At 43.5% G+C, this 27,561-nt stretch overlaps 1 protein-coding gene across 1 annotated transcript; it reads right to left on the reverse strand.

Annotated features, from left to right (window-relative positions):
* znf804b (zinc finger protein 804B) lies at positions 1 to 27,561 on the reverse strand (the record flags this gene model as incomplete). Its single annotated transcript, XM_079165453.1, is given in 5 exon segments — positions 1 to 162; positions 164 to 3,932; positions 4,611 to 4,741; positions 8,279 to 8,416; positions 27,409 to 27,561. Coding segments are annotated over 5 exon segments (4,353 nt in total).

The following is a 27,561-nucleotide window of genomic DNA, read 5'->3' on the forward strand; positions in this document are numbered from 1 at the left end:
CTACTTGGGAGAGTGGAGCGAGTGGGGTCGCGTGGAAAGCGGGGGACTGGGGGAGGAGAGGGATGGGATGATGGGACAGCAGAATGGAGGGAAACAGGGAGGATATGGAGAAGGGAGAGAGGTGAAGGTGATGAGGGAGGGAGGGGTGGAGATGGAGCAGGGGGTGAGGCAGCTGAGCTGGGTGTGGGTGGATGGAAGGAGAGTTGGAGGAGGTGGAAGAGGGGGAGGAGGAGGAGGAGGGGTGCATGGAGAGGGCTGCGTGTTGTAAAATGATATGATGGAGGCTGGAGAGAGGGGGGAGGCTAGGGCCTCTCAGCGCCATGGGTTGAGTGAAGTTCTCTTGTGGGGTCACATGCGGAAGTGGGAGACTGACCCGGAGGGTGTGCTGTGTTTGCATCGTGTCTGTGTGAAGTAACTGGGTTTGAGGCAGTGAAGTGTTGTGCAAGTGCGCAGGTGTGTATTGTTCCTCTACTGCCCCACAGCTCTCTGTCTCTGCCGTGTGTGTGTAGTTTGTCTCTGTGTGTGTATCTGCGCTCTCTTGCATCTGTTCCAGGACTTTCTGCATGTGCTCTCTCGCCTGCTCTTGCAGGAGGCGGTATTTGTCCATCTCCTCAGCAGTAAAGCTGATTGGCAGAGCTGTCTCTCTACCTGTCTGCTTGTCTTCAGTCCTAATCCGCGTCAGGCAGAGATTTGAAGTGCTGCTGGGGTTTGACTCAACCGTGTCCAGAGGACATTTTTGACTGTTGACAACCGCTCCAGGATCCATTCCACTGCCCCTGGTCTCCTCTTCCTCCTCTCCCTCCTTCTCCTGACTCTTCTCCAGCAACCCTTTGTTCCTTCTGGCCTTTCTCTGGATTGCAGGTAGTTTCCCTATAAGAGGGAGAAGCAACATTCTGGCTGGTTTCTGCGGCGGAGACTTACTGGGAGATAGTCCTGGAAGAGTTGTGCCTGATCTGCTTGTGTCGACAGGGGCAGAGGGTCTATGTACAAGGTCAGACTGTGTGTTGGGCTCCTTAAGTTGAGAAGGGCTTGTGTTACAATGGTGTGTGTTGAGGCTCGGGACTGTGGGAGCAAAATAGGATCTGTGAGGCGAGGAATGCGAGAAGGAACAAGAGGTAAGGCCGGATGAAGTGGACATAGGGCTGCTCTGCTTTTTTGCCTCCTGAGGGGCCTCGGATGAGAGTCCTGGAGCTACTGTCAACCCATCGGCTGTGACTCCTGAACAGGTACTGCTCCTGCTCCACTCCCAGCTTAGTTCGGATACGCTGGTGCTGCTGCAGGGGCTGCAGGAGCGCGGGCTGTGGCACCTGCTGTACTGTGTGTTGATCACACTCTGGGGGCTGTATGTCTGAGTACTTGTCCACCACTCAGGGCTGGGGAAGTGTCCGGAGCTTGAGTGTCGGGTGCCTGCACATTTCCACACACAGCCCGGGCTGTCTCTGCTCTCTGCTCCTGTCCTGGAGCCTGATGTGGATCTGTATGTCCCCCTGTCTTCCCAGCTGTCACTGCTGCCCCATGTCCATCTGTCCACGCTGCATCTGTCCCAGTCTACATCTTCTGTGCTCAGACGTCGGCCTCTCCTGCCCCAGCTGCTCGGACTGGGGCTAAACTTTGCCACCCGATCCCATTCCGCTGCTCTGTTTCTCGATCTCCACCCACTTCTTGACCTGCCCTCCTCACTACCTCGAGGATAGCCCCCCCTCAACCACTCCCATTGTTCTGTGTCTGAAATCGGGCCCCTGTCTCTGTAACCTGAATGCCCTCCCATGTTCCTGCCCCTCTCGGTCTCCTCCCAGACTCCACGACGCCTCAAACTCTTCCTCTTACTATGAATGGATTTCCTGTCCCTGTGGAGGAGTTTTCTCTTTCTCGCCGGGCTGCAACCACAGCTGTTGTCAGGGTAACAGCAGTCAATGAAACTCCTGGGGTTGCTATGGTGACCCCTTTCCCAAAACAGCTTTGAGTTACATCCTGGTGAGAAAGAGTGTAAGAAGAAGTGAGACCGCGAGGGAAAAGTCACCGCATCGCCGTCTCGCTTTCCCTCCCCCTCGTTGTGTCTGTCTGCTGTGTGTCTGGCGAGCTGGGAGTAGGCACTGCAGTGCTCTGCCTGCTCCCTGTCTGGCTGTGACTGGGATTCAGTGCTGAGGCTCCTGTGAGGCCTCCTCTTCCTGACAGGGACAGATACTGGCTCAGCCTCACATCTTCCCAGGAGACAGCTGCTCCCGGCTCCCTGCGCCCTCCTCCTCCTCATCCTCGTCTCCCTTTGCCTCCTTTTCTTCCCCCAGCTCCCCCCAGCTTCTCCACTCCTCTCTGTGCCAATGGAGACTGTAGAGACAACACTCCTCACTTTGCGCCTTGCTGATTGGCGCTTGTTTGAAGCGTTTTCCCTCTCACCCCTCTTCTTCTTTCCCAGCTTGTGTTTCTTTGTGCTGGCTTTCCTCTTTTTGCGTGACACTTCTGAGACGCCCACGTACGGCTGTGGAGCACTGGCACACTTGCACATTGTCTCACTCCCACACTCACACCTGGACGGGCTGGTGCACATCCTCTGTGCGCCAGGCTGGGTGACAGACTCTAATTTACAGCTCAGAGATATGATGGCTCTCTCCCTGATCCCTCTTGCACCCCCTAGTCTGCCTCTCAGTGGATCCTGGGAGTTTGTGGCAAAGCTGTCACTATGAGCGGGGTCAAATGGATGGGAGGCTGCCCTCACACTGTCATCCATACTTAGCGAGCATCTTCCTCTTTCTGGTCTTGTTTCTGATGAAGAAAGGTTTTCGTTCTTTAGCAACAGGTGTGCTCCTGTCTCCACATCGATATGATCCTCAGCTTCCTGTATGTGTGCTTTCAGCTCTTGTCTTGTCTGTCTTTCTAAACAGGAAGGAGCATCTGGTGTAAGAATAGCTGGCACACATAGATCTGATTCATCTGAGAGAGCAGACAACTGATTTTGTTGCGACTCCTGCAGATCCTCTGTGAGTTGTTCTGGTTGTTGTGGGTTCAAACAGAGTGGGTTGCAGCTGTAGGAGATGTGTGGTTGAGACTTGGTGACCGTACGCAAATTGACAGGCCATCTCAGACGGGTGGAGCCGTCTTTCCCCAGCACACACATATACTGACTCTCCTCCATCCCCTCCTCTGTTTCTGGCTTTCTGTCTGTCTCGCAATCTGTGTACTCAGTGTCCATGTGTGACCCTGCTAGTGCTGTGCCCCACAGGGCCACCTGGGTCTGTGGTAGCAAGCATTGTGAATCGTGGCTCTGATTATCAGGTGCTGCTGTGGAAATAGCCGAGTGTGCTTTCACTGCATCTCTTGTTTCAATCTCCCCCTCTTCTCTGGCAGCCTCTCTGGGAACTGGCCCTGTGTCGTTAAGACTAACACCGTCAGATCTGGACTCATGCTTTTCACACTCACTGTGTTTCCCCTCCTCTGTTGCCCCACTTTCACTGTCAATGTTTTCCATCATCATCTTTATCCTTTCTTTCATTTGTTCCCTCTTCTCTCTCTCCTCCTCTTCCAGGTCTGAGAAGACAGAGGCAGAAGGCTCCAGCCTGGGCCCTCTGCGGGAGAAGCAGAAGGACACGCCGAGTCTGCCTCCCACTTTCCCCCGCCCAGGGAGAAGCAGCTGGGGATGCAAGCCCAGGCAGGACTGGGGGTACGCTGCAGAAGGGTCCGTATTGGATGCCGGATGTGTGATTAGTGGGGACTCAGCTAGAGCAGTGCCCAGCGGCATGTGGGAGGGAGATTGACATGGATCTTCTGGCGGGTGGCTGAGACGTGCTGATCTGGGTTGTGCAGGAGGGGGTCTACGGGTGTGGTTGAAGGGTTCAGGTTTGTTCTCAGGGATGCGGTCGCTTTGGTCCTTGTATTTATCTTGCTGCTGTCTCACAGCCCTGACTGCATTTCTTAGTCCAGAAGTGCTTCCTGGGACTCTGAAACAGAGAGTGATAGAAGGGTTCTTGATTTGAATTGATTTAACTTCACATCACTTAAGCTTGGATTCTTTCAAATAAATTGAACTTGATTGAATTGATAGATGAATTCAAATCATGAAAATAATACCTTAGATAGATAGATAGATAGATAGATAGATAGACAAATAACCACAGAAGAAAGACATGAAGAAAAAGAAGAAGAGGCTTAATATTGGCATTCCCATTAATGCTGTTCACATATTATTGCCTGATGATAATAAAACACATTTAATTGCACAGGGAATAGGCGTAATCAAGATGATTATAATATGTATGATGTATTGTTTTTTTTATCCGTTGTTTTGATTGCTGTAGGTATGCAAACAGAGGCAAGCTTTCATCGTTCAACTTGTTTTACTCATTTTAAAAACACCTTTTTTCTACATCATTATAACTCACATCTCCTTCTCCTACTAATCATCTACTCTCAGAGCATCAATGTGTCTTTGTGTTATATTTACTTCACCTGTGGCCTATCTAGGACAACTGGGTGCTCTAACGTCCGTGGATACATCCATCAAATGAAATAAACGTTGACTGGATGTGACATACTCTAACCCCTCTGGACTCCTGCCCCTGGTCTCATTACACTAACACACTGCCACAGACACACAAATACACTCTCCTCCCACTCACCGCTGGGTTTCCTGTTGCAGCTGTGCGAGCTGGTGCAGACGTCTGAGAGCCTTCTCCTGTTTGCGCTGGTCCTTCCATGATTTTGAGGTCACGTTGCGAGCGAACTCCCTGTGCTTGAGTTCCTTCAGCCTCTGCAGGAAGTGAAAATGAAGGGGTACAGTGGGAGCGACAGATAAAGTATGTGGAGGGCACAGGGTAGCGAGAAGCACAAGAGTTGGACAAAGAGAAGAGAGAGTGAGAAATTAGTTTTCGGAAGCTCTCTGCAGGCAGCTGTCTTTCAAACCTACACATCAGTCAGCAGCGTTTTGCAGATGTTCTCCTTCTAAGCTCATGTCCAATTAACTCCATTCAGCCTGGAAGAAAGCATCTTTTTCCCAACACACAGCTTGAAAGCAAACACAACTCAACTGGTGAATAGCAGATTACATACGCAGTTGAGATGAGTGGCATGAGTGATTTAATGACGATGGTGATTTTGCCACTGCAATTTCGAAAATGTTCAGCCCTCCGTCAGTCGTGACAGCTTGGTTTGAAAGACAATCTGATCCAATGACTGATCTGTTCTTTAGCTGGAGTGTAGCACATGGTGCATTTGTCGTTGCTGAAATTATACACATTGGCAAAATAACCATCTGAGGCATCGTAAAGAGATTTCTGCTGGAAAAATGCCTGTATGTGTGTGTGTGTGTGTGTGTGTGTGAGTGTGTATGCACAAATGCAAGAAACATAACATAACTCGCACACCATGGTAGTGAGTAGTGAGTGATTTCATTTTGAGTAAACCGGTGGGTCCTCATCCCCATCACAGTGCATAAAAAATAACAATTAGCTACATTTTGAGGTTTTTTTGTGTGAGTTCTCATGTGTGTATTTGTACATGTGTGAAACTATGTGTTTATAACCAGGTGTGCCAGTCCTCTAAGGGAAACAATGATTCATGCCTCTCTCTCCAGTTTCCTTTTCTGACACACTTTAATCCCTCCTTTATCCATGCTTGGCAGGTGTATGTGTGTGTGTGTATGTGTGTGCATGTGCATGTTGGTGTGTTCTATGTCTGAAGGCTAAGGAGGGACTAAGGAGTTTGGGAATAGCTGCAGTATCGTGCACCACTATCCTTCTTATCGCCTGTCTTATTCTCTCTCGCTTCCCAGTATATTTTTTAGCTACCTCAATGTGCAATCCACCCGTGCACGGTTTATAAATTTAGGATTTGTTGTTTATTTTATATAGTTGTGAATTTATCCTGTAGTATAAATTGCAACAGGATTACACCACTCTCACTTTTAGATTACGTTACGCTATTATTCATCCAAACAGTATGTATTGCACAAACACACGCACACACGCACACATCAGATTAGCCCCTCAGACATCAGATTTATTTATACACTCACTCTCTTTCACACCCAGATCTTATGCTGGAGCTGACAGTCGTCAGGTTAATCTCTGCTGAGTCTTACACAATCGGGTGTCTTTTTACATTATTGCTCGTTGCTTAACATCCCACTGTCAGCTCACTGAAGACAGCAAGTCTTTAGTATGTGCCAACGGAGCAGCACTTGTGGATTTGTGTCCCTTATACGGTATAGGTGCTTGTGCATTGTAGATGTGTTAGAGATCACGTGTGTGTGTTTGTTAGTGTGTGGTAAGGAGCTTTGAGTGACTTTGATGCTAAACTCATTCTATGGGAAATATGAATCATGTTCAAGCAGAGAGGCATACATAATGAACGATTGCGGACAGAGCTAGGAAAGAGGAGGAAGAAAAGATCAGAGTAGCTGTCCATGGCAATGACTGAGGCAGAGAGAGCAGTCTATAATAGATGGAATGCATGAAGATGCATTCTCCCTCCTTCCTCTTGCATTTGCACTCTGCCAGGTTATTGTTCTCTCTTAAAAACAGATCCCACTGCAGGGAAACCTGTAGCTATATTTAGAGCCAAACAAAATGTTGCACACAGAACCATTTTCACCGAGCACACAGTGCAGAGATATTTCCGTTTCACACTTTAAAGCGGATACTTTTGTCTTCAAAGACGATGTCATGTCCCCAACAGCTTGAAGCGATATTGCTCTCCAACATGCCAGTCTAGCTATGTGTTGTGAAGCTCAATCCATCTGTCAAAGCCTCGATCAATATTCCTTTAGATGTGTTAAGGAGTGCTCAGGCTGAGGCAACTATGGATGAGTCAGAGTTGATTCATTTAAAATCCACAAGGGCCTTAGAATGAGGATTGGTGTATTCTTAGGTATGTGAGGGGCCATGCTAATGGGCTGATTGCTCTTTTTATTTAAAAGGAAGTATAATTCTCTTGTAGGGAGCAATTTCTGTAATCAGCAGTAAATGCTGATGAAGCGCTGCATTCAGACATGTTTATCCCTGAATCGATGACAAGGAAAGGAGACAGAACAAACGCAATCAGCTGCCATTCTCCAAAGCCAATACTCCTGCAGGGAAGCTCGCTTCAGCTAGAATTTCATCTGTTGTCTCCTCAGTAGTGTGCATGCATGCCTGTATGTGTGTGTGTTCCTACAGTGCCAGTGGCTACTGTCAGCTCAGTGCCTCATGCAGCTCGTTTCATGTCCCTGCCGCTGGCTAAAACAAAGCATTAACATTGGCCTGCAGTTGCTTCGATTCATTTTCAAAATACAATGACAGTGAAGGAACAGTCTTATTTCATGTTTATTTCATGTTGCACAGTGTGGGCGTTCAGAAGTAGGAAGTGGCTTGGCTTGTTTGAGCGATTGCCTGTGTTTGAGGACAAGTGTGTACATGGGGAAGTGCATGTCTGTATGTTTTTGTATGTAAGTGTATGCCTTGGCATGACAACAGATAGCTGTGGGAGAATGTGCTATCAGCAGAACCTTCAGCTTGTTAGTCCAGAGTGGAGGTTTTGTATGAAAATGGATGTGAAAGCAGAACGCAGGAGAAAACCTGCTGCCGGGCCTTTTGCTAATGGTCCATTGGCCTCATCGTGTCCAAACCGGAATAATAGAATCATACTTGAGCAATGCTAATAGCCTCATGTTTTATTTGGTACAGCATATTCATTTCTCTTTTGAAAGAATTGTAATTTGGAGAATAAAGTGCATTTTGTAGCAGCATCCTTATGTACCAGATACATACAAATCAAGTGCTCTAAATCTTCCATCTCACTGAAATGGAAAAGTGTCTATTTGTATGTATGCATGTATGTATGCACTGCACTAGTTATTATAAATGTGGGACTTTGATTTTAAGATTTTAAATTAATTATTTTAAAATAAATACTGTGCAGCTTATGATTAATAATATTTTTCAGTTTTCAGTTGCTACGAGTGTGTCTACATTATATGTGTGAGTATCTGCCACAAGTCCCATCTCTGTGTGTGTGCTGTAGGAGATGATGCGGTTGTCACACTCCTACTGTTACCTGCTGGGAAACTGTACCCAATGGGCAGATTGACATGGAAACATGACATGGAAGTAGCTTTCCGTCAACATACATAAAGCTAACACACCCAAACTCCACGACAAGAGATCATAAGAAATGTCTGCATGTGTGCTGTTACAAAGCATGTGTGTTTGTGTGTGTGTGTGTGTGTGTGTGTGTGTGTGTGTGTGTGTGTGTGTGTGTGTGTGTGTGTGTGTGTGTGTGTGTAACTGCAGTGCCGGTGCATCCCATGTACCTGTTTGTGTGCATGGTCGTAGGAGTTGATGTGGTTGTCAAACTCCTGGTGTCTGAGGTACTGCTTGTGACACAGCTCACAGTAGAAAAGAGCCTTCAGATCCTCCACTGAGCAGCCCAAAGCCCTCTCTGCATGCTCCTGGAGAAAGAGAAAGACGGAGTGAGTGCATTGGAGGGATAGGGGGAGAAAAATGAAAGTGAGTCGAGATAGAGGCATAAACAGATCGAGACATAAAGGGTTAAAGGGGCAGAGATAGAGAGCAAGAGGAGTAGAGGTAGGGAGGGTTGAAAGAATAGCAGATTGTTAGCCATTTAGAGCAAATCTGCATCCCAGAGACATCAGCAGTAATAGCCTCTACATGTGCTCTGCATAAAACTGTTAAACAGCTTCCCATTAAAGTATGCTGCTTCTGCTACTGCTGCTGGAGGTTGGACAAAGGCACTGAAGCCCTGTGTTCATGGCAACTTGAGCCTAGGGACACATTTAATACAGCCACTGTAATAGAAACCTGTGTATGTACTTTAATGGCAAATAGTCGGAGTCTGACTGCAGGGAAAGTGGCAATTGTGTCCGACAGACAGAAAAACTGAGCTTCTTAAATGTGCAACTTGGTCTTTTGTACACTGGCAAAACCGTGCATGTGAAGAACTTTCAGACTAATACACATATAGAGGCGCGCAAATAGCGCATGGACATAGATTCACATTCTGGACTAATGGCACATGGACCTCAGGGGATGAATCGCTTGTCTGCATGCTCACATCAGCCAGAGGGCTTTTTATTGGGGGGGTTCGAGTACATGCACTGTGTTGTGTACAACGGATGTGTGTGCTTGTGTGTGTATATGCGTGTGTGGGCGCGTGCACATGTTTAGGGTTGTGTGTGCATTCATGCCATGCTCTGCTTCAGAATGTAATTTCCCTGAGGCTGGGGGCTGCCAATAAACACTATTGAATTCTGTTCTACACTGACATGATGGGAATTTAATTTGAGGTTGTCACTTCTTTCTCTCACTCTCTGCTTCTTTCCTTCCCTCCGTCCATCTCTTGGCTTTTTCTTCCTCTCTTTGCTCGCTCTCCTGATTTCCTAGCCTTTTTTCCCCCACTAACTCACTCTTTATTCTTTCTTCTATCTCCCCTTTTAGCCCCTCTATTTGCCTTTTTCTCTCTGTCTAGCTTGTTTCCTTTCTGTTTGGTGAGCCCTAGGTCATGCAGTGACAGAGTCTATTGGCCCCAATTTGCTTCAGTAATATGCCTGCACACAGGAACAGAGGTGAGAGGAAAAGAGAGGGAGGATAGGAATGCAGACAAGAGGAGAAATGACCCCTGCCTGCCCTCGCAGACATTCACACGCACCAACACCTGGCATTATTATTACCACAGAGTAACAATCCCTGTTCATGTCATTACTTTTCACACATATAAATTACAATTATAATTACATAATAACTATACGCACACACACACACACACACACACACACACACACACACACACACACACACACACACACACACACACACACACACATACAGAGAAAACAACTGTCCTTCCTTTGGCTCTTTCCATCTGGCTTTCAGTCAGATTGGGTGAAGAGGAGAGGAGGCTGAAGAAAGGACCAAGCGGACAGGACTCTCCTATACTGAAATCAGCAGAAAGGTAACTAATATACATTGATCCTGTGTTACTCTGTGTGTGTGTGTACCGCCGTGGTGGTATCGATCTGCCTTGCAGGCTTAAGTCACGACCAGGAAATGATCCAATCACCCAGAGCGGCCTTTCTTTGAGTGGTGCCAGGGTGAAGAGATTGAGATACTGAAAGCTGTTTATTTGTCAAGCGTTGGGCTTATGCAAGATTAGAAGCTGTGTAAGTGCATGTCTTCGTATACTCATTTTGTGTGTGTACATGTATATTTCTGCCTTACTTGCCTTTTTACCCCCTAACCCTTTCTTCTCACCTCTCTGCATTCTGTCAGGGTAATTATTTTGAAGAGGGAGACATTTACACAGAAAGAGGGGTGTATGTACATGAGAAAAGGTGTGAATGCAAAAAAGCAGAAAATGTGTGTGTGTGTGTGTGTGTGTGTGTGTGAACTCAGGAGCCATTTGTTTATGTCGGAGACCTCCTGGCGTGCATTTTCCTGCTGAATAAACTCATACACAAGATCTTTCATTTGCCTTAAATAATACACCTTACACCAAATACCCTTATGCACCAACACAGAATGGATAGACATGCTTACAGAATTACATCCACACAAACACAAACACACTTATGCATGCACACTCGCACATAGTCTGTCAACCTGATATACCAGTGCTGAATTAACATAGACCTCAATATACCTCACTAGTATCAATCTGTTTGCAGAGAAAGCACAGCTGATATCTGCAGACCTAAACGGACAGTGATTGTTTGCAGGATTATGTGTGTGAGTGTTTATGCGAGGCTGTGAATGTGAATGAGCTTTTTTTTCTTCTTTTCGCTTATCCTCAATTTGTGCGAGAAGTGCCATGTTATTCCTCTTCATAGCTGAAATTATGCCACAAATAGGAGTCATTATGAAACCATAACTGGAGTTCCAGGCACACACACACGCATGTAATTCAATGTCTCGTGCTTCTGTGGAAACGAACAGGTCACGCTTAAAGTGTTTTGCACACGTGGTATGTCAGCGTTTGGAAATGTGTGCACTGGAAAGTAATGATATACAATGTATTCACAAGAAAGTCTTTAGAAAGACACAGTCCCTTGAGAAACCTCTGGGAACCTCTTTTGAACTTTGATGGCATATAAAATAAAAAAATGACACCCTCATTAGTTGTAAGCATACTATAGAAAGACTTATGGAGATTTTTATAATAAGCATAATTAAAAGCTTTTCAGAATTCTTCGTCTAGTGATCTTGACCTTCAAGACTGCTGATCTACACAAAAAATCGTAGACCCCTTAGATAATATGCTTATCACTGTCATAACTTAACTCGTACTAACATCTTGACAGTAAGCTGACTGCAGGTGGAAACTCAAGGACAGAGAGAGGCTGGATGTTTGAGGCCAAGTCTGCAATTGGAATTAGCTTAACCACTATTCATATGCCATCAGCTATTTCTTTTTTAAAGGTTTGCTTTTTTTTCTTCAGCCATCTGCTAAACAATGTGCTGTTCTTCAAAAAAGAGAAGAAAATTCGCTACATATTTTGCATGGATTTAGGTTAGAAGTCAAACATTTTGCGTCGACAGAACACATTTTAACATCTGTTGGAAATGACATGAAAAGCATATAAGATAGAAAACATTGGAAATGAAGCTTACTTTAATGCTCAGAGTGACGACGAATTGATGTACAGGGACTTGAATATGTTCAGTGCAGTTTAATCTTTTTAAGAATTTGCAATGATTTAATCAATTACATTAAAATAAATAATTTAAATAGACATTTACTGGACTTGAGCTAAATTGTTTCACTCGTCTTAATGGTCACTTTCTCAGTAGTTGTAATTAAATATTGAACAGTAATTCCATGGATGGCTGGACAGAGTGTGAGGAAAGATTTACACAGTCGTTTTACAGCATAGTCACTCTTTTGAGAGGATTTTGCCTCCTTAATGTGATGTATTTCCTGTTAAAACGGGATGTCTGGCTGGGGCTTAATGCACAGAGTGATCAACTATAGGCTTAAAGAAATATGATGTCACTGTAGGAGAAAAATTATTAAAAAAAAGAATAAAAACAACCTTATTCAAGCCTAAAAATACATGATGATACAACCCCTAATTGCACATAAAGTATGAATAAACTTTCTTTTCCCCTATCATGTCTCTCTTTCTTTATGCTTTTAACATGATGTGGATAAGTGACTGACGTGCATAGACCGGTGGTGAGAACTTAAATATAATTTCCAGGATTTTAATTTGTGCTACTTCTGACTTAAATTCTGTTGGCTTGGACATAGTGAGAAAAAACTGTTCATATATGATAATTGTTAACAACATGGCACCACACGTTTTAATTGCAATCTTGGTTCAGTATGAAATTCAAAACATCTCCAAACTAGCAAAAACTATGCCTCAGCTTGCATAATAAATCCAGAGAGAGAGTAAAAGAGAACCAGTAGCAACATAACTGGTGGTAACAGATTCTCTCTGTTCAAATATATTAATTGAAGAGCACTGCGACTGCAGGGGGGAGATAAAAACTTCATGAACATGACTTACTTTGAGGAAACTATTGTTCTTCAACAAAAAAAAAAAACGTTGCTTCTTTCCAGCTGTGTTAATCTATGCATGATGCTATTGTTAAGTATAACAGTAAACAGTATAGACAAAATCTAATGAGTGGTGCTTTTTATAAAGCAACATTTGGTGAGTACAAGACCAGATTTGTCAAAAACATAAAGGACATCTGCTTATTTTAAAATTAAATGAATCTTGAAAGTAAAGAGAGGAGAGGAGAGTGACACAGGGACTAACAGTGACATTTATGAATTCAGAGACATTCTAATTGCTACTGTGCCTTGTGAGGACAATTCAATAAACAATTGATAACTGTGTATCAAGCCCAATTAAGTCTTTTATTATCTTTGGCTATAATTATCACCCTAACTTGGCCACTGTAATGAATAGAAACAATTCCATTAGTGGAACAAAAATAATTCAGCAAATCTGTTCGCTCCAGCTCTGTCCCCCCCCCCCCTCCCCCTTGCAGGCTGAATGCCTCTCTATTTTCATCTCTGCCCTTTCTCTAAAGTGTTCCTGTGATTATCTCCGTCAGACACACATGCACAAGTGGAGAAAGTCTGGCGGTGGGAAAGTCTGGTGGTGGGAGAGTCTGGCGTTGCCTTGTTGATTTCTGGCCATTCTTCTGTAGCTAATGGCAGCTGACCTGAGGGCTAAGTTGCTTGTTACTGTAATGACCTGTAGATCTCGGCGACAGACACATTTGCGAGCACAAACACACACACACACACACACACACATAAGAACACAGACTGCCAAATAGGATCGCTGAGTGTTAATGAGCTGGTATTTACAGCCCTAATGCATCTCCCTTGACTGCCTTTAATGCCACTATGGCCAGTACCCACCGATATATTAATCTGGCGTGTGTGCATGCATCTGCATGTACGTCCCGGCCGGTATTTTGTGAAATCATCTGATAATGTTGGTGTATCTTTGTTTGCTCCAGATCATTAAAGCCAGTTAGAAGTATGGCTAGAACAAGCAGAGCAACCTCAGCCAAAACCGCAGATGTGTTGACCATAGATACGGTCCGATGCTTCTTTTAGCCAAAAGGACAGATGTGTTAGTACCAGTGAGCAACGTCATCTCACACACTGCCAGCAACCAACTCTGTGAAGGAGACAGTAGACAGGCAAAAATAATTCACAAAACAAGATTACCACCACATACACAGACTAGTACAAAGTGTATTCCAATGATCCAGAGTCAGGTGAGTCGTGACTCATAAACTGTGTGCTATCTTAAGAAACGGCCTCTAAACACCGTGAATCACCAGCATTCGTCTTTCCACTGTGTCTTGCTCAAAATATAACCGAATGTTCCGTCTCCCTCTGACCTTTTAAGTTGAGCAGCATGCAAGACAAACAAACTGAATGAATAAATGATGAAGGGATTATATTTGCAAATTTGCCCTGTGCCCTTTGTTGTTTCGTTGAAATGAGGTGTGCTTCTCCCTGGATCTGATCCTTAAACCCGAGATCTATCTATCTATCTATCTATCTTTCCTGAGTGGACTTTTTCTATTTTGTTGGGTCCGTAATCCTGCAAATGGCATTTGAAACAGAACAATCCCGAAGAGCTAAAGCTCCATCTTCCAGAATTATAAAGGTGCTTTAGTGATTTGATATGGGAATTGCATCCCTTTTTAAAAATAACCTCCAATTTTGGGGATCCAAAAGTAACTTTACATTTGCAATAAACTGTCAGTGACTGCTTGAACTCTGAGATCCATAGACATCAGCAGACGCTTATAGCCTCTCTAGTCAGGCCTGTAGTGCAGCAATCTCTTACCAATTAAACAGATGTTCAGTTGGATTGAGATCAAGTGACTGATTTGGTTAGTTCAGAAAAGTTCACTGTTTTGTCTTAAAAACATCTCCATTGCCTTGTCTGTATGTTTAGGATCGTTGGGCCTAATGCGAGAACATTTTCGTATTCTTATCAGAACTTTCTCTTAGTTTTGTTCCGTGGGCTCGTACGAGTGAGCCACGTCAAATTCAGCAATTGCTCCTAACTTCATATAAATGTAAACAACCACAGTAAACATGATGAATGCCACCTGTGCGTAAATGAGCGTTCATTCATGAGGATTGTAGATCAGCATCATTAAAGCTCCAGTTTTATCATATAAGGCTATTTGTGTCCTGGCCTATATGTCCGGAAGTGTTCATTTATGAACACGACACCAAAGAATAAAAAGATGACTTTACAAGTTTGGAGATTTTGGTCCTGCTTTCAGAGATCCATAAAGAAAAATCAATACTTCATAACAGCGACGGCCTGCTTAAGGGACCATGCTTAAGCCACGGAATGGAAGAAAATAACGAGCGCTGTTAATGGTGTGTCACCTGAGGCTCGTACTGTCAGTGGAATAAAGGCAAAATAGTTCATTATGAAAATGCCTCAAATAATATGTGCCATTAAATGTGATGTTGCAGGCATTGCAACGGAAGACATTCCCCAGGACAACGACTTGCATAAACCTTCATGTGAAGAAACAGCCATCTGTCGGCAAATATTAGGACGCTCTCTTCCAAGGGCCTGATTCGCTAAGGCATTCAAAAGTTTGCCGTGATGCACCTGGTTATATTTCTCAATTACCTTATTAAATACAGAGACAAATTAAACTTCAATTAGTGCATACTTTAAGTCCTTTTACAGCTTGAGATGCTCACACTGATACTGTAGTGTTATACAATAGGCAATTTTGAATTATATCATAATTCAAATTGCAGAGTCAAACAGGAAAATGTCAACATTATAATGAAGTGTAATTATAGGATTTTCTAGTCCAAATTACTTCAAAGTAATAAAATATACAATCCATTAGTGAAAAAGTAATTTTGGATAACAGCAGACTATTTTCACATGCCTCCTACAACAGATCTGAACCACTGTGTTCGTACCTAAGTGAAAATTAAAAATACGGGAAGATTACTTGTACAAGCCGCTTAAGAACAAATCTTTTCATACGAGTGGTTCTTGCATGAGGCCCATTCTCCTGCTGCACTGTCCTAAAATTAACTATTTTTAAAATGTAAATCTGTATGTTTTACATTGTTTACTGAATATGAACGTACACTCACTCAGAAACACTTAATTAGTCAATCGTATACGCCAAAGCCAAAATTAAAATTAAAATATGTCACTGTCTTATGTCACTTAATATTTACAGGCTGCAGGGTAAGTGCTGCTTTCCCACTTTGTTTACTGTACTGTGTTACACTAAAAATAAATGCACTCTAAACACAAATATAGGCATCAATGCTGCCTAATAGATTTTTGCTGTAAAAAAAAAAGAAGGCTACAGTCTGTGTACAACAACTGACATATCACATCCAAATATAAAAGACGGGGGGAATAATGAGAGATGGGTGTTCAAAAGACAAACAACACACAAAGTCATAACCTACTGCTTTCGTCTGGGGCAACAGCAGGAAGCTCGGGCATGAACAAATCGCACCGCTCTCCTGTTTGGGTCATGAATCTAGGATTTGTCACAAGGCCCGATCAAACAATCACCAGCAAGCTATCAAAATTAATTCTTTGTCCATCACAATGCAAGGCCAATGATCTCTCCACCCTCACTGCCTTCATTGTCTCCATCTTCTCCTTATTCAACATGGCTCCCTTATTATCACAGAGTTATTCATGCGCTGTATCATTGATCCATCCTATTCGGTGCCACATTTAAAATCTATCCACCTCTCAACGTCCTCCCCCTCCTCTCTCAATCTCAGTGTTCATTTCATCCCGAATACAATGTGAGTTCAGCCCCTGGCTCATGCTGGACAAGTTAAACTGATTCACCGGGGCAGAGCATAGCTTTTGGGCAAAAAAAAGAAAAAAGCAGAGGGACATCTTAAGACATTTTCTCCACTTGAACAAACGTGACCCATAGTTTCTTTCCAGACGTTTTGTGGATACATTTTGTGTTGGGTGGGATCAAGGGAGAAGCACAAATGCATGAAAGCGTGCATGCAAATTCCTAAAATACTCTGCCGTTCTACAAACTGTGGTGTCCTCAGTGAATTTAAATGTATTTTTATGATCATACCACTCACTCACAGTGCTCTTCAGGGACATGCATTTGTTTCTTTGAAAGGCGAAGATTTCCTTTTTCTTTCTCTCAGTGCACATTAAGGAGAACATCATAAGCCAATTACAGGGAGACAAAAGACGGTTGGTATAAATGATAGAGAGGTGAACTTTAGGCACAGTCTCTGAAATGTCTACATGTATACAATAAATATACTGTATATGCTTTGTATGTATGCACCTCTTTGATACCCTATCCGTGGCTTCTCTCAGGGGTAAAAATGACATAAGAAAAGCCTTGGATGGCAATATTGGTGACCTCTTCTCACTCCATTTATTTCAGGTATTTTTCTACCTTGGTCTTAAATAACTTTTTTGTTCCTCTCACATATGTGCTTTACTCTTCCATGCATTAAAAGCCCTTGTCAGGTACTGTTTAGGTGAACAGACGGTGATGAACAAAGACAATCTAGCAGAGAAAACAGGGAAAACCAGGGAGTGTATATACAGGGAGGACCGATGGCAAAATCAGGGGCAGGTGAGTAGCCTAATTGTTGATAGGTGTGGATAATCACAGAGGCGGCAAACACACAAAGACAGGAAGTAAACATCAGGAGAGAACCAACAAAAATAAAACAGGAAATGGACTAAACATAATTGAATAACATGAGCCAAGGAAAAACACAACAAACAGACACACCCAAGACACCCAAGACACAACTCTAGATATCTGATAAAACAAAGGCAGATAAACTAATAAAGACCATTAAAAGATTATAAAGCAACATAGTCTTAGAGTCCAAGTAACAATGTGTCCTCCCATCTGTGTGCCTATCAGGCTTCTTTCCCCTCTTGCTAAATGTCATCTCCAGTATTAAATGCGTTCCTCTCCCAGCTGGCAAAAAATGTAATTATATAGACCGTACACCCTTGACATTTAAATTGCAGACACAATTGAAAACCCAGCATGGATAAATGGATATACAGTGTATACACACACGCACACACCAAACACACATAATGTACAGGACTCCATCTGTCCAGGCAAGACAGCTGATTGACTGCCTCAAAGAGGATTGCGTCACTATCTGTTGAAGTGATCAAACTGCGACTGTAATCTGTCAGAGTGTGATAATGCAGATTAGAGTGAAAGACAAGTTAAGAAGATGAAGGTAATCCGTTTGGGAAGAGACAGATTTAAAGAACAGGATTAATGCGATTGCAGATTAGACGGTGCACTCTTAACGCTCGGCTAAATCTCGCCAAACTCACAGATGAGGGGAGCGAGGATGGCTGAGCGAGAGCGATTGGATTCTGCTGTCGCTGAATTGAGGAATGATTGCTGTCTTTCAGGCATTTATGATTGGGTGAGCATGTGTGTGTGTGTGTGTGTGTGTGTGTATGTTCACTGTGTGTGGTTCATTGGTGCTATCAGGGGATAACATGAGTGTGGCCAATAAGAGTGAGTGATCTTTTCTCTGGCACATTAGAGTATGAGTGCATGAATGGCAAATTAATGATGCTACGGACGAGAAGGCTGGAATGAATTGTTTGGTACAACATCATCACACTCATGATGCACACAAACTCACTGAACTTGCTCTGTGGTGCACGTCAGTCCGACTTTGTTAAAGCTGGTTTTGCTGTACTCAAAGATTGTGCAGCAGTTAAGACCCTGTGCTGGCCGGGGATTGAAATCCCACCAGGACTCTCTCTGCTTTCAACATCATGCTCTCCCTCCTTCCATCTCTCTGCTCTCCAGATCTCCTCCTTTCTCAGTGTGTCTTCGCTATCGTTCCCAACTTCTATCCAGCCCTCTGTAATGGTTGCATTAGTATGTATGGCCGTGTAGCTCGGGGTTTAGAGGTTTATGTCTCCTAATAGACAGAGATTTGTCCTGTCACACCAACACCCCCATACAGCTTAAAGAGAGAGACAGAGGGAACATGACTCCCTCCGCTCTGTGCGTGGAGAGGAGAGAAAGAACATCTATGTTGCTGTCATATCTCCAGAGAGAAAGGTTCCATTTCCGTACAGACAAATTATAAAGCTTTAAATTGTGTCTTTCTCCCACGCTTTCCAGCGTCTTCTTTCCCCCCTCTCCTGCTTTCTCGCTGCCTCTCTCTACCCCTTTCTCTTCCTCTTTCACTCACCGTGATTGGATTAAGACCAAAGAAGCAGAGTGAGGAGATGAAGAGGGGATGAGAGCTTATTAAGCATGTGAGAGGTGAGATGACAGAAGGCTGTACAGGAGGAGATCGAGGAGGAGGTGTGTGTGACCATGTGTGCAAATGTGTTGGTGTGTGTGTGTCTGTGTAGGTGTGTTTGTGTGTGTGTGTGTGAGGGGGTGTGCGAATACGGCACATTTCTGTATTTATCCTCGCAGAAGGTAGGGGGAGAAGAGGGAGGAAGTGAGGCGTTTAGCTGTGGAGCACTTTAATCAAGGGGCGAGCAATCCTGCATGACCCACTCTGTCATCCAATATTGATGCCTGCCTCAGCCAGGCTGATGAATCATTAAGCCACTCATCAGGCCTGGGAATTCTGCCTCCTCCTCGGCCGATGACACTCATTTACATAAATCACACGCTGCTATTTTTCACACGCTCACACATCGACACAAACACAAACACACACCCACATGCAGCCAAACGCACAAAGTTTATCGATTTTGTCTTGCTATGTGAAATGCATGACTCACGCTTTTTTTTTTCTTCAATTCGTTTCCAAAAACACATGTCTGCCATACCTGGAAGAGATAAGTAACTTCACGCTGCGATACAGAATTTAGAACGGGGCTTATGCTGTTCACGACAAGCACTAAGCAGTTGCAACACTTGCACATTCAGAGATAAAAGACAATATGTTCCACATCCTCCGGACCTCACATTGTACTTGTTTCCGACAAGATAACAGACACTTAAGTGTTAAGTTTCACTTATCAATCAATCAAACACATACGCATAGCTAACTTTACAATTGGAGAGAAGTGAGTGAAACTGGAGGAATGGCTGAGAGAGAAACTAACAGAGGCAGAAGGAGATCTTACAGAGTTTGTGTTTACTTCTTGCCTCTGGGTTTTATGGCAGAGGAAAAGTAGAGAATGTTAGGGAAATTGATGAATACCCATGGTGTGCAGGCACACATGAACTCACACAATCCACCCACACGTTTCCTCTCATCTTTGTGGGGTTTCCTCTCCTCTTACTCTCCTCCCCTGCTGCTGTTTCCATGTCTTCCCATTCAGCGTTGTGACTAATCCCGTACCACAGGGTAAGAATATACCTCACAGCAAGGGTAAGAAGGCCCCGTAGCAGACTCTTGCAGGAATGTGCAAGCACAATCGCGCCAAATATACATACACACAAACAGACAGAGGAAACAGGCACTCTGCCCATATATTGGAGGTAGCCAAGGCCTGGTGGCTGGTAGCTGGAGGCTGCTTGCAGACCACTGTGATCCTGCCATCCTTGCAGCGCGCAGCCAGGACATTTCTGCGCAGCGCTAAGCTGGGCGCCTGGCATCTCCAATCTGCTAAGCACAGGAATGCTGCTGCTCACGATAATGGTGGGTTGTTCTCGGCATCATGGCTGATGGTTGAAGCAAACAGCATGAATTATTAGTGTCTGCATCATGGCTCGTGCTGCTGGTGGAGGTAAGTCTGATATAATGTGATGCATTGTTACTGATGCATGACCGACCCTGTGCTACTAGAATGTCCTAGTAGGTCCTATCTGCTTTGATAAATAAACATGAGAGCACACCAGAATGAACACATAGTGTTATTATAATACTACATGGATTTCTGCCTCGCTTGTGCTCTTGTCTTTTGTTTGTTAACCTTCCTGCATGTGTGTATGTACCATGGCATTCTACTCTATGATACTGTGCCTTATGTGCACACATACAAGCAGTGTATTCCTGGGTACACAGAGCTATAATAAGGTAATAGCTCAATAAAACCCTTTTTATCGGACTCCTTGACCCTCGCATTGACCTTTTCATCACTTATTTTCCCCAGGGCTATCTGTCAGAGGTCATAGGGGAATGGTGAAAAGGTCAGGGGTATGAGGCTGTGGCTGAGACAGCAGAATAATTAACTATTCAACAAAGCCCCACTGACAATACAGTTTTTTTCCCAGACAGCAGACATTCAAATTCGATTTGCATCATCCAAATTACCAATGTACACACATTATATAATAGGTCGTAAATCATTATGTCAATCTCTCAGTTCTCCTAATTCAGGCTATGAATTGAAGCTGTCTGTGTTTGTGTATTGGTGTACTCAAAACATGGAAGCCTTGATCTTATGTCAACGATTTCAGCGAAGTGAAACTTGTTCATATGCATTAAATTTCCTCTGCCACTTTGATCTATAAATGCAACGCGCCTGCTCGACTTCTTTCAGTCGCAGTTATTTTTATAAATTGGCCTTATGCACATGAAAAGTGTGAAGAAATATGATCTGAACATCAAGCTGAGGATGAAATCCAAGTTGTTGTTTTTTCAGAAGGAGGCCCCTTGCTCTCTGCTAGGCTGGGAGTAATTCCTGGGCTTCTGCTCAACCATGACGAGCTGGTTTCCAGCCTCTATTTCAGTGAGTCATCTCTCCTTCAGAGAAGATATAATTCATTTGTCTGAGCTGCTCTTAACCCTGGCCGGTGTGGTGGAGACACGCATGCAGGCATTCAAGCACACAGGTGCAAATATGTGTAACGTGCACACCCACATGCTCATGCAGGCATATACACCCTGAGTTAATGGAGCTATAATTGTTTCCCACATATGCTCCTACAGTACATGAAATACTGACCAGCAAAATAAAGCACATTCTCTCTTTTCTTTCATTCCTTCAAGGGGTTTTCAGCAATATCGCTACTGCAATATTACTCCCATCACCTACACACACACAAACTCCCATATAGGCATACTGTACACACATACGCACACACACTCACACACACACACTAAGATTTAAAGGTCTAAACGGTTGAACCGTTGACCTGTTAAAAAATGAATGGGCTGGAGAGATGAGACGAAAAGCAATAGGAGAGGGAGATAAAAAAGAGTGTCATGGAGAGGGGGATTGGAGCAAAGGTATCGCCTGGAGAAATAGAGTGGAAAAGAGACAGAGAGGCAGAAATTATAGTTTAAAAAAAAAAGAAAAAGAGCAAAGATAGAGCATGCAGAGTCAAAGAGAATAAAAGAGTTTAAGACCAAACCTTGAATGAGACATGACATCCTAATGACAATGAAACAAAAACACTTTAGTGTCTTTTTCTCTCACATGTCGTCTCGCTTTCCACGTTTCTGTCAGTTTCTACCTGTGCTGGTGTTCCAGATGGTTCATCAAACATCCTATAATTATCAAACACTCACTAATTGTATGTCAGTGTGTGTGTGTGTGTGTGTGTGTGTATGTGTGTGTGTTTGTGTGTGTGTTCATGTGCTGATGTGTCTCCAGGTAATTATCTGATGCTGCGATCACTAATGACCACACAGACAAACAGCTGTCCCGAGGTAATATACAAAATGAGAGGTTGGCCATCTGTGCTGTCCGTGTGTGTGCGCATGCATGATAACTTGTGTGTCACTCATTACATACTGTACATCTAATACCAGAATGTGCACTTTGCAGATGTTTGCAAACCTCATGATGAAGCAGACAAACTATTACCAAAGAATCTCAGCCCTCTCCAAACGTGCTCACACCCACACTGTTCAGCTCGGCACCACAGACATCCATACAAACAATTTTTACCTCTCAAGCATTTGACCCAAACATAAATAAATAAATTCTTCCAGTTCATAAACCAGCATTTTAAGTCTGACAGAACTTTTAGTTCAAATGGAGGGCTGCAAATATGTACAAACACAAGTCCTCTGGGTCAAACATCATCCTTTATGTGACTGGTAAAACAGCTTTTGGATAAGTTTAAAAAACGGTCGTTCAATCCATGCAAGTCAGGTGTGTGTGTGTGTGTGTGTGTTTTTGTGTGCATGATTGCGTTTCGAATGAGCAGCAGGTCAAAGACTCACAAAAAAAGAGTGACTGAAATTGAATAAAGATCATCTCCATCTCAGAGGTGAACAAGCACTATAAAGCTGGCAAGCACACCCGAGCAGAAGCACAAAGGCACCAATACATAGGCAGAGATGACTCTTCTTAGTGTACAGCTCAGGCTTCTCTCTTTCTTTATCATTTTGAGGGCGTGCTGCAATGGCAGGTTATGTCACCTCAAACTAAGGTTAATTTAAAAGTTACACAGTGCAACAGACAGGAAGGGAACTTGCTCGGTAAAAGAAAAAGAAACAGAGGTGTGTATGTGTGTGGGAGACGTCCTCTAGGGAACCATCCTGCTTATCAAGTAGAGGTTATTATGCTATGAAGCACTAATGAATTCATTAGCTAAATGAAATGTCAATAAAGGCTTGAGAGTGTTCAAATCGATGCCAACTGTCTGCCTCTACCCCTTTACCTCGTCATCCTATCTCACCCATCTGTCCCAATTATCCACCTTTCTCCCCAACACACACACTCTCTCCAGAGTGTTGAGTGTAAACTGTGATGGAGGACATTAGCGGTGATCAGTGGGAGCACTTTGCAGTGGTCAGCAGGAATGGGGCAGTCATGCAGGACTTTATATATTCAGCAGCACTCACCTGCTCGCTCTCAAACTGCTCCACTAGGGCCTGATGGTTGCTTTGGTATGTGTGTGTGTGTGTGTGTGTGTGTGTATTACCATTACACTGTATGAATGAGTGACTGCAGCAGCATTAGGGGCCATGAGTGAAATAGCTTTTCTGACGATACAAGACTCAAGAACTGTATAGCTATGCTTGTACCACAAACACCTTTTTTTGAATCACATATAACTCACATTTAACTAATCTCTTTCTTTCTGACATTTGTCGAACTTCATAAATGTCAAGATGCTATTACCAGCTTGATCGTCCCCAGGGTGTTCTTTGATACTGAATCTGTATCACTTATTATTATGATCATCATTAACTGCGCACTAAGATGCCCACACCCATGAGCAAACTGGCACGGCAAATGGCGAGCCAGTTGGCTCATCTCACCTCTGTCCCCTGATGGCTTAATGTTTGTAGCAAAGTACTTGACTCACTCCGAACATGGCGGTGTTTTTTTGTGCAGCTAAATACTTGTTTCAAGATAATTGTTCGGGGCATATGTTTAAATGCCACCTCATTTACATAAACACTGTTCAGCTCCCTGCGGAATCAATGAAAACACAAGGGTGCATACGCAGAGTCACATAGACACACACACATACGCACAGGCCCATTCACGCTTACTTCCACACTTTCCGGCATAGCCAACGATTCATCCGTTTTCTGCAACGGCAGTGAAATATACATCAAAGTGGTCCTCAGTTGAAGTATGCATACACACAAAGCTATACTATTCTACAGAGGGAGGCGTTTCTGAAGGGAAATGGGGAGACAGAGGGAAAGGGATTGAGGGATATTTGGACAAGAGACAGCAAGAGACATGATAGGTAAGATTCAGTTTGGATCTGTTTGAATGAAGGGATACATGAAGGCATACATGAGGGCAGCACCTCTTTGCACACACCTTTCTACATCTCTCCTCCTGTCCTCCCTCCATGCTGAGAGCAAGAATGAAAAAACCTTTGAAGTGTTAATGAGGGTTTGAAGAATGACTCACCAATGATGATTAAGCACTAATATACATACGGGAACCAAACTTTAGACACGTCCGAGAGACCTATCACAATGACTAATTAGTGATGATAAACGAGTAATGAGCAAAATCCTAATCTAGACATACCGCGGCATTCCACAGGGAAGCTAACCAAACAACAAAGCACAGAACTCTTGACAAACACAAGAGGATTTGTTATGAAAGGGAAAAAAAGGGGGCCGTGTGTCTAGACGGCTTTTCTTTACCTTTCATAGGCGCCCAGTACTTTGTTAATGCTGCAATGCCGTATCAAAGTGAAGACACAAAAAGTTACCCCTGACAAATCCCAGTTGAGATATCCTTTGTACTCCACTGATCTAAGCTAAATCAAAGAGCAGCTGTAGTGCTGGCTTGCGCGGCATCCTCTACAACGGAACGGACAGGTGCAAAAGATGTTGCTCAGCATGTCTTTGAGAAGAGTGTTAAACTCACCTGCTCTCTGCTGAAGGATTTGTTTTTCAGCCTAACACAAGAGGTCACTTTTGAACCATACTTGAGCACAAGCGCTCACTGTTTATCATGCTGACAGGCCCATACATTGGCCATGTCTAAACTAATACGGATAAATCTGAGAGAACATCTCTTTTCTTTTTTCGACCTTCCATTCCTACTTACACAGCATTTTCCAGGACTGAAATCTTTCCGCACACTTATCTACATTAGTTATGACATGGAGGTCAATGATGTCCTTCCTGCCACGAATGACAGCTATTACTGAAAGCCTCCAGCTTTAAGAGAATAATATGAACTCAACATTTCTATTTTTGCTTTTGTCCACATATGCGGTCTGAGTAAGGATTCACTGTTTTGATCGGGGACGCTTCAGCAGAGGGAAGTCTTGAATCAGGATATTTTTGGTGAGAGGGAATCATCTTAGTCACTGTTACTCAAGTTGTTTCCTTGAATTTATAAAGATAAAACGAAATTTGAAAATGCAGTATTAGAATCTTTCACAGGCACTTGAATGCACCAACAAGAGAGGATTTTAAAATAATAACAGCCTTATTGCACAGTACCGTCCGAAAATTATGCCAATACAACTCCTGAGTTTGGGTGCTGATACCAAACCAGTATTTCTTTAGATATCTTGGTTTATGGAATATGAACATGTTTTTTACATATAGCAAAATATGCCACAATGCTCACTGTATGTTAAACAAACTTTGTAATTTGAGTAAAGTTAGCGCTTTCCTGATTTAAGTCAATATCTAATCAAATGATATTGAGTTCACAATGATATCAATTCATCAAAAGGTAGTCAATCATTTATAAGAATAGTTGCAGATTTACTATCTGTCAATCCAAATATTGATTCATTGACTAATTGTTTCAAGGTCACATCTGATGATACATGACACCGTTCAATAATTCTATAGCTACAGACAGATTTTGGTCTGCGCTCAAAAAGCATTTTGTTTTCATACTCATCCCTTACTGGGAAGTTTGAAGTTTGAAGATAGCACATCTCAAACAAGTGTCAAGTCTCTTAAAATAAATGTTCATAACATGCTAAAAGGAACAAAATTAGCCAATGCCTGAAAAATAGGCAACTGCATTCATCATTTCAAATATGTAGATGTGCCGGATATAGTCGCTACGCTTCAAGAGCATCCAAATTAGACTTCCTCTGAGGAATCGGTCTTGTTTCTGAGACATAACTTAACTGATTGCTTGCGCAATAACACATTTGCATTTGATGATTCTAGGAGATGAATGGGCTCTGAGACAGATAATTCAAATGATCAACTTTAAAAGGGGAGCCCTAATTTCTAGAAATTAAGATGTATGCATACTGTATAGAGTGTGTGCAGTAACGATCTCTTTAACTACTTTTTTTAGCCCATGTGTGTGTATGTGTGTGCAAAAGTTTGTACGTTTGTTTGTTAATATGACTCTTTGCGGCATCTCTGCCAGTCTGACTGTGTCTGCTCAACACTGTTCGCTCATTCCCGTCACATAGTGAGCGCGGGCCGAACATGACAGACTGGTAATGACTTGAGTATGAACACGCGCACACACACTTACATAGACACGCTCATACACACATACCAGCTGCTCCTCTCCTCCTTTCTCATCAAACTTGTCATCAGCTCCGCCAGTTTGTCTCGTCTCACAATTAAGAGCTCATGAATAATGTGTGATTACCAGAGACCCCCCGAGCAGCTCCTGAATATAGAATACACACACACACAAATTCACACAGTCCAAAATATCATGTACATATTTACATGTACTGTTATTTTCTTAGCTGTCTATCCTCCTCTCTCTCTTTCTCTATATCACTATATCTCTCTCTCTCACTCTTTCTCTCTCTCCCTCTCTCTCTCCCCCTCTCTCTCTCTCTTTCTCTCTCTCTTCCCTCTCTCTCACTCTGTCACACACTCTTTCTTTGTCTCTACAAGTGTACAAGTACAAAAATACACAGTCAGTAAGTGCACACAAACTGAGACTCAGTTTGCAACTAAATGCCAGTTTGGTGGCTCAAAGGAACCACAGGCATCAGGGAAAGGTCAGGAAGTTGTTGGCAGGTCACACACACACATACACACACACACACACACACACATACACACGCACACACACACACACACACACACACACACACACACACTCCTAACAAATACTCCCCAGGTAATTAGTGCTATTTTCAGCTGGGCAACTCATCTCCTCCTGAAAGCACTAATGTAATTTGATTCGTTTAATTCCCATAGCCGCGAGAGAGAAGCGGGCATGGAGGGACAATGGCTTCATGGTTGGATACCTAATTTCTCATCTGTTAAACATATTCCCATCTAACTGTCCTCTACAAACAAAAATCTTCTTTTTAGTGGCTCACAAAAAGAAAAAAGACCACCCCTTCCAAAAATATCCCCCTCCTCAGATGTGCCAGTAGGTCTCTATTCTTATATCCTGCAGACACTTTACACTTACAGACACACTTCCATATACTTGTGAGGACGTTCCCACCGTTTTCCCAACCCTTATGATGAAAGAGTCACAAGAGAAAGTGGAAAAAGTGACTGAAATTGACTCTTTTACAAGCTTACCGTCTCTCTCCACACACACACACACACACACACACACACACACACACACTTAAAAAATTCAGCTTCTTCTCCTACCGGTGAATCACTGGTTGCGGTTGGACACAGTGGTCCTCTGAAGACCCCCTTGACGCGCCGAAAGTGTCCATTGCTCAGGTGTGTGGAGCTGATAACCAGGTAGTAACACGCGCTGCACGCCATCCCAGGGGACTCCCGGGGCTTTGGGTCCAT

The sequence above is a fragment of the Pholis gunnellus genome, assembly GCF_910591455.1.
Source record: "Pholis gunnellus genome assembly, chromosome: 8".
NCBI classification, from domain to species: Eukaryota; Metazoa; Chordata; class Actinopteri; order Perciformes; family Pholidae; genus Pholis; species Pholis gunnellus.